Source organism: Balaenoptera physalus, assembly GCF_965194825.1.
Source record: "Balaenoptera physalus genome assembly, contig: HAP1_SCAFFOLD_1385, whole genome shotgun sequence".
NCBI lineage: Eukaryota > Metazoa > Chordata > Mammalia > Artiodactyla > Balaenopteridae > Balaenoptera > Balaenoptera physalus.
This window is the reverse complement of record NW_028125411.1, coordinates 94,287-110,593: the sequence shown is the minus strand read 5'-3', so window position 1 is coordinate 110,593 and position 16,307 is coordinate 94,287. Positions and strand designations below refer to the sequence as shown.

At 41.4% G+C, this 16,307-nt stretch overlaps 1 protein-coding gene across 1 annotated transcript in view; it reads left to right on the top strand.

The window, feature by feature from the left end:
* Positions 1–16,307, top strand: part of LOC309653887 (dihydropyrimidinase-like) — a 78,277-nt gene that overhangs the window by 37,315 nt on the left and 24,655 nt on the right. Inside the window, 1 exon segment of the mRNA XM_082478650.1 lies at positions 84–226. Within this exon segment, the coding sequence (XP_082334776.1) occupies positions 84–226 (143 nt within the window).

Here is a 16,307-nt window from a genome sequence, read left to right as displayed (position 1 = left end):
ATACTTTGATTGACAGGAGATTTTTAGTGTTTTATCATTTATCAGGAAAAGAAATGTATTTTCTTCCTTGAATTGTTTTACAGCACAGTGGCAAAATGGATGAAAACTGGTTCGTGGCAGTTACCAGCACAAATGCAGCTAAAATCTTTAATCTGTATCCAAGAAAAGGAAGAATAGCTGTGGGCTCAGATGCTGACATTGTGATTTGGGACCCAAAAGCCACAAGGTAAGTCTAAGTTTTTGTATTGGCTTCTCCATGGAGACAAAGCATAACTTGCAAAGAAATTTTCATTGGCCTTAATCAGCCATTTCTTATTAGGTGATTTATTTAGCCAGGCTCAGGTATTTTGAGCCTATGCACAAGATAAAGGTTTTGATGTACAAACATTCTTTTGTTTTCCTTGGCATAGAGAATGCAAAAGTTGTGTTGCTTCCCATTCCCTGGAAATGCATGTGTGTATAAAACCAGTATGAATTTCCCACTTCAGTGCTTGGCAAACACCTGAGTTCACATGGAGGAAAGGTGCAGAGCAATGAAGAAAAGGAAAGGCTTAGTTTGAAAAGGGCTGCATTGAAAACTCGAAATAATTACAGCCTTCTTGCAGCTTCCAGATAGAAAAATTCCAGCACAAAGGATGTCACTTTTAGTTAGCCAAATTTTCCAGCTGAGTTCATCTTGAGCCTGTCATTCCCAGTAGACTCCGGCTTTTTGTTTCCAATTTCCATAATTCTACGTGAGTATCGCAGGTTTGGCTGATTCCACCAATTCAGAAAAGTATTCAATAGAAGCTGAAGCTTTGTTAATTTCTCCTTATAGGATGTTGGCACAGACAACACCTGCATCCTGATTTCTGTTTTTCATAAACTCTGCAGCTGTAATGGAGAAAATCCCACATACTTTAACATTGCGTGTGTGTGTGCATGCACGCGTACGTGTGCAAACAGGGATACGATAAGACCTTCTACCTTTACTGAATAGGCATTTATTCAAAGTCTATTAAGGGTTATGTTGTAGTAAACGGACGTCTATGTAGGCATACCTTATTGCACTTCACAGATACCATGTTTTTAACTAAGTGAGAGTTTGTGGCAAACCTGCATGGAGCAAGTCTATCAGCACCAGTTTTCCAATAGCATTTGCTCAGTTTGTGTCTCTGCATCATATTTTGGTAATTCTTGCAATACTTCAAGCTTTTTCATTATTATTACATTGGTTGTGGTGATCAGTGATTTTTTTTTTTTTAATTAATTTATTTATTTATTTGGTTGGGCCAGGTCTTAGTTGCAGCATATGGGATCTTCACTGTGGCACGTGGGATCTTTAGTTGTGGCATGCGGGCTCTAGTTCCCTGACCAGGGATCGAACCTGGGCCCCCTGCGTTGGGAGCACGGAGTCTTAACCACTGGACCACCAGGGAAGTCCGATCAGTGATCTTTGATGTTACTATTGTAATTGTTTGGGGACGAACTGAGCCCCTGTAAGACAGTGAACTTGTGTGTGCTCTCACTACTCCACCAAACGGCTGTTCCCCCGTCTCTCTCCCTCTTCTTGGGCCTGCCTGTTCCCTGAAACACAACAATATTGAAATTCGGCCAGTTAATAACCCTACAGTGGCCTCTAAGTGTTCAAGTGAAAGGAACAGTTTCACGTCTCTCACTTTAAATCAAAAGCTAGAAATGATTAAGGCAAGTTGAAAGCTGAGATAGGCTGAAAGCTAGGCCTCTTGCACCCAACAGTTAGCCAAGTTGTGAATGCAAAAGAAAAGTTATTGAAAGAAATTAAAGGTGCTACTCCAGTGAACACACGAATGATGAGAAAGTGAAACAGCCTTATTGCTGATACGGAGAAAGTTTTAGTGGTCTGGATAGAGGATCCAACCAGCCACAGCATTCCCTTAAACCAAAGCCTAATCCAGAGCTTTAACTCTCTTCCATTCTATGAAGGCTGAGAGAGGTGAGGAAACTGCAGAAGAAGAGTTTGAAGTTAGCAGAGGTTGGCTCATGAGGTTTCAGGAAAGAAGTCATCTCCGTAACGTAAAAGCACAAGGTAACGCAGCAAGTGACCCAGAAGATCTAGCTAAGATCATTAATGAAGGTGGCTACACTGCACAACAGATTTTCAATGTAGATGAAACAGCCTTATATCGGTAGAAGATGCCACCTAGGACTTCCACAGCTAGAGAGGAAAAGTCAGTGCCTGGCTTCAAAGCTTCAAAGGACAGGCTGACTCTTTTGTTAGGGGCTAATGCAGCTGGTAACTTTAAGTTGAAGTTAGTACTCATTTACCATTCTGAAAATCCTAGAGCCCTTAAGAATTATGCTAAATCTACTCTGCCTGTGCTCTCTAAACGGAACAACAAAGCCTGGATGACAGCACATCTGTGGATATTGCTGAATATTTTAAGCCCCGCTGATGAGAGCAACTTCTCAGAAAAAAAGATTCCTTTTGAAATATGACTGCTCAGTGACTATGCACTTGGTGACCCAAGAGCTCTGATGGAGATGCACAACAAGATTCATGTTGTTTTCATGCCTGCTGACCCAACACCCATTCTGCAGCTCATGAATCAGGAGTAATTGCAACTTTTAAGTCTCATTTTTTAAGAAATACATTTCATAAGGCTATAGCTACCATAGATAGTGATTCCTCTGATGGATCTGGGCAAAGTCAGTTGAAAACCTTCTGGAAAGGATTCACCATTCTAGATGCCATTAAGAACATTCGTGATTCATGGGAAGAGGTCAAAATATCAACATTCACAGGAGTTTGGAAGAAGTTGATTCCAACCCTCATGGATGACTTTGAGGAGTTCAAGACTTCAGTGGAGGAAGTAACTGCAGATGTGGTGGAAATAGCAAGAGAACTAGAAATAGAAGTGGGGCCTGAGGTTGTGAATGAATTGTTGCAATCTCATAATAAAGCTTTCATGGATGAGAAGTTGCTTCTCATGTGTGAGCAAAGAAAGTAGTTTCTTGAGATGAAATCTACTCCTGATGAAGATGCTGTGAAGGTGTTGAAATGACAACAAAGGATTTAGAATATCCTGTAAACTTAGTTGATAAAGCAGAGGCAGGGTTTGAGAGGATTACCTCCGATTTTGAAAGAAGTTCTGCTGTAGGTAAAATGCTAGCAAACAGTACTGCATGCTACAGAGAATTTTTTCGTCAAAGGAAGAGTCAATCGATGCGGCAAACTTTATTGTTGTCTTATTTTAAGAAATTGCCACTGCCACCTCAATCTTCAGCAGTCACCACTCTGGTCAGTCAGCAGCCATTAACATTCAGGCAAGACCCTCCACCAGCAAAAACATTAGGACTTTGCCGAAGGCTCAGATGATGGTTAGCACTTTTTAGCAATAAAATAATTTTTCATTAAAGTATGTATATTGTTTCTTTAGACATAATGCTACTGCACACTTAATAGACACAGTATAGTATAAACATAAGTTTTATATGCCCTGGGAAACCAAAAAATTCATGTGACTTGCTCTATGATGATATTCAGTTTATTACAGTGCTCTGGAACCAAACCTGCACTATCTCCAAGGTATGCCTGTATTCTTCCAGATTCATTATTCTATGGAGCCTCCTCTTCAACCACCCCTTCTATCCCATTTCTCACATTCTGCAGTTTTCACACTGAAAAAGATGAATAAGCATAGTGTAAAAAATTCTGACGGTGGCTTAGAGAAAATTCTTAAAGGGTTGGAGAAGCAAGATATAAGTCAAAGAAATCCAAAGAGGGCTAGATCATTTCAACACATCCTCCCAAGTAAAGATAATATTTCTGCGTGTTTCAAAAGGACATTAAAACAAGAAAAGAAAATCAAAAAGGTCTCCAGTTTTTTAAAAGTCTCCGAGAGTCAGAGAAATAGAACCCTATGGTTCATCTGCCTCCAGCCAAACTAGATAAATATAAAATAACCTTAGTAATTTTGTGTAACACTTTCTAAGGTGACAAAACATTTTTGCATTTCTCATGAGATTCTAACAAAAACCTTCGGAAGTAGGCATAAAAATGATTAATATCTCATTTTACAGATGAGAGAGTGGACGGACACTCAGAGACCTTAAATGACATGCCTGGGTTCTCCAGCTTGGCACTGATGAGCTGGGAACAGGATCTACACATCAGGCTCTTGGGCTGTGCTGGTTTTCTTTATGCTTAGCGCTTAGTTATACACAATGAGCAGACATCAATAGAGAAGACTCAGCACTAGTAATCACATGCCAGTATGTATCATTTAACTAAAAGACACATATATAAAAATGTAAATATTTAATTTTCTGATATCATTACTGTTACAAAGTGAAGGAAAGATATTATATAAGAAATACTAGAGAACCGATGAGCGAAAGTGATAGAAACTTAAAAGCACAGAGGCTTTTTAGCTTGACCTTAAGTTAGTTATTCTTAGGCTAGAAATGAAGGAAATTAAGCAGGTAATATATAGACCTTAAAAAAGAATAAGAACTAAACATCTGGATCATTACGGGCTATTCTGAAACAACTGACTAGGAAAAGGAGGACAAAGAATGTTATAGAAATCAGTAGCTAACACTGGTGAGAGAGTGGTCTAAATTGATATAGTCTGAAAACATGACTCAAAGAGACATAATCACAGCCTATAAATATCCTCCAAGCAACAATATATGTGGTAAGTAAAGGAAGTGAATTATTCACAACCTGGAGTTCAGGTCATTTTTCTTTGTCCAGTTGTCTAAGGAAGACAATGCTTTACACCTGAGCTGGTGTTGTCCTCAGACTTTACAACAGCAGAGGAGACTTAAGGCTGGTACCGCTGGAGATACCCAGGTGTAGGGTTAAAAAGAAGATCCACAGGGAATGGCCTTCCCATGGCTCTCCACCTTGCTAGGAATTAGACCGGACAGTTTGAGTGTTTTCATTTCTCCCTCACCTTTGAAAAGGAATACATATTTGGACAAGGAGAAAGTGCATTTATCATAGTTCATATCAAAAGAGAGAATTTGACAGAAACTGAATGCTGATCCCTTATCCAGGTCGATCTCTAGCACCAGCCGTCTCTACTCTTGGCCTGCTTGTTAGGAGAAAGTTGCTCATCTGAGCTGGCTGTTCCTGGCCAAAATTTATGCTGATGACCTCAAGGAGGACCTGTCTGGTGCGAGACAATGTTTTAAGCCTTCGCTAACTGTCCGCACGTCACCCATAGCTTCCCCCTGTCTCCAGCCACTCCCCCACCTCCGTGACGGTTTGCCTCTCCTCGCCTCGCAGACTGCGTTCTCTGGAATGCCGCACGCCCACCGACCACACTGCGTCACAGCCTTTATTCACTGTCTTTCTCCCTCGTTAACATTCTTGAAGTCTAATTCCATTTTTTAAAATAAACGTGTTGTTTCAGAATAGTTTTAGATGTACAGAAAAGTTGCAAAGTTAGCACAGAGACTCCCAAATGCCCCACAGTGGGTTTCCGTTATGATTATCTTACGTTGCTCCGATACATTTGCTACAATGAATGAACCAGTTTTGATAGGTTAGTATTAACTAGAGTTCATACTTTGAGACTTTCTTAGTTTTTGCCTAATATTCTTTTTCCATTCCAGGATCTCATCCAGGACACCACATGACATTTAGTCGTCATGTTTCCTTAGGCTCCTTTGGTCTCTGAGAATTTTTCTGACTTTATTTTTTTATTTTTATTGAAGTACAGTTGATGTACAATGTTGTGTTAATTTCTTCTGTACAGCAAAGTGATTCAGTTATACACACATACATATATATATATATATATATATATATATATGTTCTTTTTTATATTCTTTTCCATTATGGTTTATCACAGGATACTGAATATAGTTCCCTGTGCTGTACAGTAGGACCTTGTTGTTTATCCATTCTGTATATAACACTTGGCATCTGCTAATCCCAGCCTCCCACTCCATCCCTCCCTCTTCACAACCACAAGTCTGTTCTGTATGTTTCTGACTTTATTTTTGATGACCTTGACAGTTTTGAGGAATTCTGGTCAGGTATTTTACAGAATGTCTATTTCTTTTTTTTTGTTTTGACGTTTCTCTCAATGTTAGCCTGGGGTTATGGGTTTGGGGAGGAAGGCCACAGAGGCAAAGTACTATTTTCATCACAACCTTTCAAGGGTACCTACTATCAACGTGACTTCTCACTGTCGTTGTTGACCTGGATCAGCTGCATCCGTTTTCTCCACTGTACAATTAGTCGTTTCTTCCCCTTTCCATATTGTACCTTTTAGAAGGAAGTCACTATGCACAGCCCACACTTAAGGAGTGGGGTATTATGCTCTAGTTTTATGTTTTAATTGATTCTACATCCCCAGAGTCTGACCCAGTTCAGCACAGAGTAGAAACACAATAAATGTTGAAGGGGTGAGTGAGAAGGATACAGGTTCCACACTGCATGGAAGATTGATGTGATTAAGACGTGGCATAAACTCTATTATATACTTGAAAGTTGCTAAGAGAGTAGATCTTAAATGTTCTAACCACAAAAGAGAAATGGTAATTATGTGACATGATGGAGGTGCTTTGTCAGTAATCATTTTGCAATATGTAAGTGTGTATCAAATCAACACATTAGGGACTTCCCTGGTGGCGCAGTGGTTAAGAGTCCACCTGCCAATGCAGGGGACACGGGTTTGAGCCCTGGTCCTGGAAGATCCCACATGCCTCGGAGCAACTAAGCCCGTGCGCCACAACTACTGAGCCTGTGCTCTAGAGCCCGCGAGCCACAACTACTGAAGCCCGCACGCCTAGAGCCCGTGCTCCGCAACAAGAGAAGCCACCGCAATGAGAAGCCCATGCACCGCAACCAAGAGTAGCCCCCGCTCTCTGCAACTAGAGAAAAAGCCCGCACGCAGCAACGAAGACCCAACACAGCCATAAATAAATAAATAAATAAATTAATTTTTAAAAAAAATCAACACGTTAAACTCACACAATGCTATATGTCAATTACAGTTCAATAAAGCTGAGGAAAAGTAAAGGAATGACATAAAGGAAAATTGGAAAGATTTTATTCAACGACAGTTATAGTGAGAGGAAAAGTAAGAAGAATAGCATTTTCTCACACTTTTAACGTATTGCAAATTATCAATAATTGTTGAAATGAAGATGAATAAAGGAGAAAAGATTCTCTAAGGAAAGAAGAAAGAACTGCTTCACGGGTCTTCTTTTCCTTGTGTCCCCTTCATTTTTTTTTTTAATTCTTTTTTTCTCACTTGTCTTTTTTTTTAATACATATTTAATTTAATTAATTAATTTATTTATGGCTGTGTTGGGTCTTCATTTCTGTGCGAGGGCTTTCTCTAGTTGTGGCAAGCGGGGGCCACTCTTCATCGCGGTGCGCGGACCTCTCACTATCGCGACCTCTCTTATTGCGGAGCACAGGCTCCAGACGCGCAGGCTCAGTAATTGTGGCTCACGGGCCCAGTTGCTCCGCGGCATGTGGGATCTTCCCAGACCAGGGCTGGAACCCGTGTCCCCTGCATTGGCAGACAGATTCTCAACCACTGCGCCACCAGGGAAGCCCCTGTCCCCTTCATTTTTGAGGTTGGGGCGCAATTAGCTTTTTAAGCAGCTCTTACAATAAATAAGAGAAGAAAATGAAGTTAACAGAGGGCTATCTTCCTGCTTCTTTCATTCAGTCAGCAAGGAGCACCGCTGAGAGCCAGGCATGAGGATCAAGGTTGTACAAGAGCCAGGCCCTGCCTTTGGGAAGCTGACAGTCTATGGAGAGGAGATAAGAGAGAAAGTCAAAGGGTCTCAGCCTCAGGAGGAATGTGTTAAGGGTATCACGTGGGAGGCAGAAACAAGATGCTACGGAAGCCCGGCGAGGAAAGATCATTCTTGCACTAGTGCAGTCGTTGGCATAGGACCTAGGGTCACATTAGAGAGGAGGGGAAATGAGGCTTCTGACCCTGAGAGTCAAGGCTAAACATGGAGGTGAGGTAGACTGAGGCATTGGTAGCAGGGTCTGGGTGGAGGCAGTTAAGGCCGGGGATTACAAGCAGGAAGACCAGGTTCAGGCTGTGGAAGGGAGTGGGAGGATGAGGAGGTCGCGGGCTGCCTATCTCCAGTTTTAATCTTGTTCATTACAGACACAGGCAATTTTAAAAAGAGCTTATCTAGTGAAGAAGCGTCATTTAATCCAATGAACAAATCGATATATCTGTAGGTTTTTTTGTTCTTGCAAGATACTCCTTTTGATTTTACCTAATTTTAATATTAGCTAAAGGCTGGTGATGTGAAGGCTTTCTGTCTGACCACAACATTAGAGTTGGAACAGAATTTTCCTTCGAAATTTCCTGAAAGGTTTTTAGCAAAAGCAATTAATTGCCCTGCTGACTAACTAGTTAGTATGTCAAATGACAGCAATGTGCATTTCACCCCAGAGCCTGAAGGGGGCGCCCACAGCCCACATTGAGCCAAGGGCCCCAACCAGGCCATTCGAGCTTCTGGTTATGCAAGAAAAAGCCAGCCTTTGGAGGATGGATGCGTTTGCTAATGATGTTTGGCTTCATGGAACATAGATGTTTTCCTTTTTTTTTTTTTAAATTCTCATTACTTATTAATGGCATGTAGAAGTATGCTTGCAACACAATCTGTAACCTTAAAAATGGACTGCATTAAAGTTGCTGAAGGAGGTCAAGGGAAAGATAGGCAGTGCAGCCATGTTTCTTTTTCTTTTAAACTTATAAAAAGCCGGGTGATTCCAGGGTGAGGGATCTGACATGTGGTGCTGGATGCTGAGAGAGGATTGGGAGTGGGCGTCTGTAGAGAAGGTTTGGACACCCTGTTGAAAGGTTACCTAAGACGTTACTAGCCTGTAAAAAGTTCCTGCAAAAATCAACTGCAATAGCTCTTCTGTGTCATTGCACAATCAAAACAAACTGCATTTGGTGCATATGGAGCATTCACCTTTTTTGGAAGTAAAAAGAGTCTGCTGTATTCAGTGTGATGGCCCATTGAGCCAGTGCCTATTGCTTGTGACAGAGGTATGTGCCCTAACACATCACTACTTGGGTCAGAGCTTGAAATTTAAGGACACATTGCCTATCTAAATGTTTGGCCCATTTCTGTAGGATATCTTGGAGCTTAGAGTCAGGAGGACAAAATCAGGATTATGATTTTCATGTAGTGTCAAGACAGAATCTTGTGGTATCATGTGGTGGTAAATACAGAGACCAGTCAAATTGGCCAACTTGTTAAAAACCTTATTAGAGAAGATGGCATGTGAGTTACTTGCAAGCCTATAGCAGCAGCAGTAACTCATGTTCTGGCAATTGAAGACTATCCTATGAGCTTCCGTTCTTCTGCATTCATTAAATAGCACTTAGTTACCATGGCAACTGTCCCTTTTCATTATTTGTGAGCGGTAGGGTATCTCACAGAATCTCAAGCACACAGACACACAGCTAACACACTGTGTGCACTGGAACATTTAATGAAGACTTCTAGGCTGGACTGTATTTTGCAAAGCAGGCATACTTTGCTCACAGTTATTTTCGTTTATTATTTTTAACTCAATTATGGCAGGCTTCGACCTTGAATACACCATTCTTGAAGGCGTTGTGCTGTCTTTCCTGCTTAATTTCCTTCCCTTTCTCATTGAAGATAGAGATAAATGAATTTAACTATATTCAGAGAAGAGTAATGACTTGCAGCTTAATGAAAGTGCCCCTCTGAGTTCTAGAGAGGGCCTTGTGTGTGAAAAGGAGAAGAATGACTATTTCATCCTTGGCTAGTGGGGAGTGTGGGACGTGGGGAAAAAGAAGAAATAGGGAGTAAGGTGCCCTTTGGTGAATAGTGATGACTGTGGCTGATTATTACAGCTATGTTATCAGTGACTATTTCACGGAAGCTACTAAGCATTTTCCCTTGAAGTTGCACATCGTGTATCATTTAACTAACTTGTACACTATCATCTTCCTTCTCAAAAGAAGCGTTTGCACACACACATGCTAGCACGCACTCACACACAGGCACATAAACACAACTACCGTGTCTCTGCTTGTAAATGTTGGTCAGCCTGAAAACTCTGCTTTTAATGCCTGTTTCTAAGACTGTTTATAACTCACTCCTCTCCCAGTCCCCAAACCCACACCATCACGTCATGTGGGAGGAGGGGAGAGAGACCCAGGCCTTGTACCACGTGTGTGGCTGGAAATGAAGACGATTTATGCCATGCTTTTTCACCGGGTTGTCTTGCAGACGTTCATGGGGGCAGCATGGCGTCAGGTGAAGGTTGACCAAGGCTCTGCTTTTGCACAGCTATCCGAGGACCCGCCACATAGTAGTTACCATAGATTTATAGAGTAATTTTGACAATTTTCTGGCAAATGATAGCAAAGTTTCTTGAGGAATAAATGACTTTTGCTAATCCACACAAAATCCAGCCCACCTTCTCAGCTGCTGGGGGCAGGAGCAGAACCAGAGCATAAAGAGAAAAAGGCTTTGGGGTTCAATTCCTACTCTGTGTGCCACATACTAACTGGATGTGACCTTGGGAATGTTATTTAATTTTTCTGAATTTCAGTCTGTTTATTTGTAAAATAGGGATGTTGATGATGATTGACGTTTATCTGATAGCATTGTTGTGTTTAAGATAGTGTACGTAAAATGCTTGGTATAATAAATGTAATAAAAAACAAAATATCTGAAATGTGTGGTACATAATGTTCAGTAGTGCCTGGCGTGCAGTAGATGCTCAGTAGTAGTAGGTGGTCAGTGTCAGTAGATGATCAATTGATCAAATAAGTGGGAGCTATTATTAACTATAATTGTGATTCAAAAGCAGTAATGACTTACTTCAGACCAAACAGGACTAAAATTATATTTCATGTAACGCTCCATCTCTTGTGTTTCTTACACATCTGCAACTTGCAGCAAGAATGACTAAAATTAAGGAGCTTAGTGGATTCTTTAGGCTAAGATAACCTGATTAAATCAGAACTCATGTGCGCCCAGAGCTGACTCCTTTGAAAAATTATTTGCAGTGAAACAGTTTCAACAAACCACCTAAGATCCATTTTGTGACCTTCAGAAGACATTTGCTTTAAAAAAAAGTTTTGGACTATGCATGAAAAAAGCTAGCTTGCTGATTACATACGGGTGAAATTTTAACCACTATTTATTCCAGGTTGTTTATTTAAACATGTTCTTATGCAGCTGAACCTTTCAAGTGAACTAGAAATGATTTCCAAGGACTTCACTACTAATAGCTGCAATTTTCTTCAAATGATACAGGAAAAACGGCTTAGGGACAGACCACAGTAACCCATATTCTATCGTTGACAATTTGCCTTTGCCAGAGTAAGCATAGTTTATTTTAAGCATTAGGATTTGGGTAACAAATAAGCACCAAGGGGAGGTGGTTGTATGAAACGCATAGGCTTTTCTAACCTGCTCTATTTTTCTTCCTACCTGACATATGTTATAAATTTTTTTGTCTTTGGCATTTGCCTGTCTTATTTACAACTGTATCCCTAGGTACCAAAACAGTGCCAGGAATATATAGCAGCTCAATAATTATTTATTGAGTGACTAAACCAGATATTAATTGTCTCGGGCCAGTGAACAAATGTGATTTTAAAATTTTGGTTGGGCTTTGTTTATCTGCTTCGGAAACACGTCCAAGATCGAGGTTTTACATTTTTCCCTCTGAGTTGAAAAAAAAAGAATTCTGGCACTTCTTCCTTCTCCTTCCCCAAAGCAGTACTTGACAAGGATACGTTCCAGAGTCAGTGGCCAGTAACATTGCCAGACCTGGCCTGGCCATGAATGTGGCTTAAGCCAGATTGGATCCTTTTGTGGGTTAAACGACTCTGTGTTTTGGTCCCAGACTCATTTCTAATTCTGGCCAGTTATCTTAAAAACATGGGCCCTTGGTTATGGAGGGGTCAGAAGATGGAATGAAAATGGATGGAGGGAAATTTCGTGTCAGTACCTGAAAAGAATCCCAGTGTCCTTATATTCTTAAAGCACAGCAAAGAGCACGACTTCCTACAAAGGCCTTTGGAGAAAGCATCAGTTACTATGCATTGTTCTCTTTAGAGGGCGATCACAATTGGAAGTCTATTTGGAGGCAGTGAGTAATTTAGGGAAGCACAGTCTTTTCTAATGGCCTGAACAAAGCTCAAAAAACAAAACAAAAACAAAAAACCTTAATGTAAGCTAATTTACTTTTTTTTTTTTTAAGAACAGGGGTTCTTGGGACTTCCCTGGCAGTCCGGTGGTTAAGACTCCTCACTCCCAGTGCAGGGGGCACGGGTTCAATCCCTCATCGGGGAACTAAGGTCCCGCATGCTGCATGGTGCGGCCAAAAAAAAAGAAAAGGGGGCGGTTCTCAAAGTGTGGTCCCTGGACCAGTAGCATCAGCATCAGCTGGGAATGTATTAGAAATGCTAATTCTCAGGCACCTCCCGGAGCCTGCTGTCTCAGAAACTCTGAGGGTGGAGCCCAGCAACCTGTGTTTTCACAAGCCCCCCAGGGGATTCTGTTCCTCACTCAGGTTTAAGAAGCACTGGTTCTCATAGTGTGAGAGAAGGCTTTGGAACTCAAAGTCCAATTAACTCCCCAAACAGAGTTCTCTGTAGCCCTGCTTGATTAGTACTAGTTTTAGGAAACTTAACTACCTAACCAAACTGTTCAGTCCTTCCTGGGATGGTTGTAATTGTTAGGATGTTCTTACTTTGGTTGCATTAAAAATTCCCTCCTTCCAGCTGCTAACATATTTGGCCTCTGAAGCTATGAGGAATGTATCTACATTCTCAGATAATTGTTCATTCATTCATTCATCCAGTCAAACATTTGAAGAAAGACATTGGCTCCAATAAGTCATCCCATCACCAGATAAGCATCCTCAGATCCCTCAGTGGATCCTTAGGTCCATGATAGCAGAATCCCAATGTCCTGACCACACTACTGCTCACCCTTCTCTTGACGCACACTTGTCCACATCCTACAAAGATGCAAGTCCCAGAACTGGATCCGATTCTGCTCGTCATAGCACGAGAGCAAGAACATGTGAGGCTGATTGGTTTTATAACTAAATGCAGAACTTTGCATTTCCTTTATGACATTTTTTTCTGCGATGTACCTTATGAAATTGCCATTTGTAGGTTAAAAATGTGAAATGTGAGCAATTGCGTGGAGTTCTAATATCACATTTATTCAGTCAATAATATAAAAACATATTGGGCCTTCTCTGGTGTTTATGTTAAGATAACAGGATTATGCTAAATGGTTTTTGTTTGTTTGTTTGTTTGTTTCACACTTTTAAGTCCATTTGAGCAGATAGTAATTTACAGTGTCCATAATTCTTCAAAGATGCAATATTTAATATAAACAGAAGTCACAAAGAATAATGCAGTTAACATTTGTGTATTAACCTTCCCAAGCCCATCTCCTCCCCTCCCCCAATAAATACCTTGAATCCTGGATTTGATGTTTATTACTCCCATGCATTTCTTCCTATTTGTACGATATATATATATAGGTGCATTCCCAAGCACAGTATATACACAATAAATATATTTTGTGTATTTTTGGCTTTATATGGATTGTATTGTACCATATATATTATTGTGCAACTTTCTCAATATTATGTTTATTGGCACCTAACCATGTCGAAATGTGTGTAGGTGTTTCATTCCTTTCTACTGCTGTATCGTATTCTATTTTATGAATATAGCATGATTGATTATATATCTTCCTATGCTGGTGGACATTTAGGTTGTTTCCAGTCTTTCACTGTTTCAGACAGTGTGTACATCCTTGTATACATGTGTGAGAGTTTCTATAGGACATCTGTCTAGTCCCTGATTTGTTTGACATCAAATGCTGTCAAATTTTTGCCAGTAGAAAGATATAAAATTGCTCGATTCTTTGTAAGTAAATGCAGAACGATCCATTTGTCTCTATTACCTCTTATCTTGTCCCACATTCATTTGTTCAGTTATTAAGAACCATATATTGGACCCCTGCCATGTGTCAAAGACCACAGTAGGCAGCTGAAAACAAAAGTGAGGCATAATCTCACTCCTTACTTGGGTGGCAGGGGCAGGGTTAGTGGAGAGGTGGTGGCTTTTGCTTTTTGGCTGCAGTCATTGTTTTGTGAGCTGCGAGCCTGACATTGCAGGGATCCGCTGTCACTAACAGAGTGGGATGGAATGTGGAGATGGGGTGTGGGTGGTAGGAAGTGGGGTTAGACAACTTGGGCTTCCGATCCCTTCCTGTCCCCTGAGGTGACACAGCAAATATCCACCTGTACACCTGGCTTTGTACCTATTTTCTTATTCTAACTGCATCCCCAATCCCTGAGATACAGAATATTAGCATCAACCAAAGACACATGAACACAGACATATAACGATTTCCTATTCATCAGGGCCTCTGGTTACAGCCTCACGTATTTTGCATAAACATACATGTTGGCCCTGATTTCCCCACTTTATCATGTATAAACTGAGATGAAGTTTATATGTACATATATACGCATCTATATATGTGTATATATATGTAGGTTTATGCAGAGTGGTGAGCTGGGGGTGCTGAGCAGAGCATCCCTGAGTCCAAGGTCAGAGCTTCCTCGCTGGGCTGCAGGGCAGCAGACTGCGTGCTCTGTCCTCGGTGACAAGTGCGCACTTGGCATATAGGTCTCTGCAAATCTGCCAGTGCTCCTGGATCACTTCCCAGCACATCCTGCTGGCTGGGGGATTCTTTGGACACCAGAGGACAGTGGACATTTTCCATTTAAAAGGTTTCCTGTGCCTGCAGAACACCTACTCGGTGCCCTCCCAGAAGAGCGGGCTGTGCAAAGCAGAGAGAGCTGGGGAAGGAGAGTCAAGGTACATTAAGTTGATTTTGCAGCGGCAGCTGGAGTCACATTAAACCTATTGCCTAATTTCCTTTGTCCAACTTGATTTCTTTTTGGCTGGAAGAGAAATGGATCAGTCTTGCTTTTTATGCCGAGATGATGCTGCCTGAAGGAAAATCTCCATCAGTTCCCTGTGCCTGCCTTCAGTCCTGTAATTGGGACTGGGCAGCGACCTCCCCGGCGGCCTTCTGGAGGGGGTCACGCAGGCTGCCCCTCCACGCAGAGCTTGGCGTCTGTGCCAGGCCTTCCTGCAGGCGTCTCTGGCCACATTCTAACACAGACAGCTTCATTTTATTTATTTTCTTCTTTTCTGTGAAGCCCTTTGCTCCCTACCTTTTCTCTATCTCTTTTCCTATATTTGGAATTCTCTCTGTCTCTCCAAAATTTCTTAACGGTGGTTTCTTTACATTTCTGATATAATATTTCCTTCCTGTCTCCCCTCCTCCCACCCCACCCCAATGTGATTCTGCCCGTTTTTTTTTTTTTTTAATCACCAAGGAGGGACATGTTTATACTTTGCTCTTGGTTCTATTCTCCTACCCAGGCATTTAAGGAAAGCTAAGAGTCTGGAGGCAGAAAAATGAAAAGGCAGTTTAGCCACACACAGAAAATAGGAGCATTTATCTGTGCGGAAGGGTTGCTGAGTTCCTCGCATGGTGGGGATGGGAGGAGAAAATATTAACCGGTTACCTACAAATGTATTTATTGCGTGCTCACTCTGTATAAGAAATAGCGTTGCTAAGTGCTGTGAGGGACATAAATATAAGATTTAACACCTACCATCAAAGAGGCTGCATTCTGGTTGGACAGACAAGATATAAACATGGGAAAGGATAAGATAACTCTTGGAAGAGGAAAATTAGAAGCGCTCAACACATCAGTTCAAGAAGTGGGGAGGGTCTCATGTGCTTGACTCCTACCAATGAGTGGTCCAAATAATTGTCCTGAGTTGAGGTCATCAAGCCTTCACAGAAGACTGGGTTGGGCTTGGGAAAGGGCTTTGACCTAGCTGAATCCTTGGGGACGGTTCTGGATAAGTAGACGGGGGCAGTAAAGCCCTCCAGATGGAGAAGTCAGGGATAAATGAGGGAAAATGGAAAAGATAATTCAGTGGGCAATCAAGAGACCCAGGAGGCTGAGCAGAGGGGTCAAGGTGGCAGGCAGCTGGAGACAAGATTAGTCCTGGCCAAACTGCCAAGGGCTTTGAATGGTAGTTTGAGTACAGAAGATTTTTCTCTTCGGCAGCACGAGCTATTGAATGTCTTTGTGTGAGGATTTGAATTGATCTAAATCTGTACCTCCCTATTTTTACATGGCATAAGTGGAAAATGGTTATTTGTAGAGTACACGGCACTAAAGAGAAAGGGATTTGGAGACTGGGAGGAGAATATAGCAAAAGCAACTTGTCCTGGTTTGC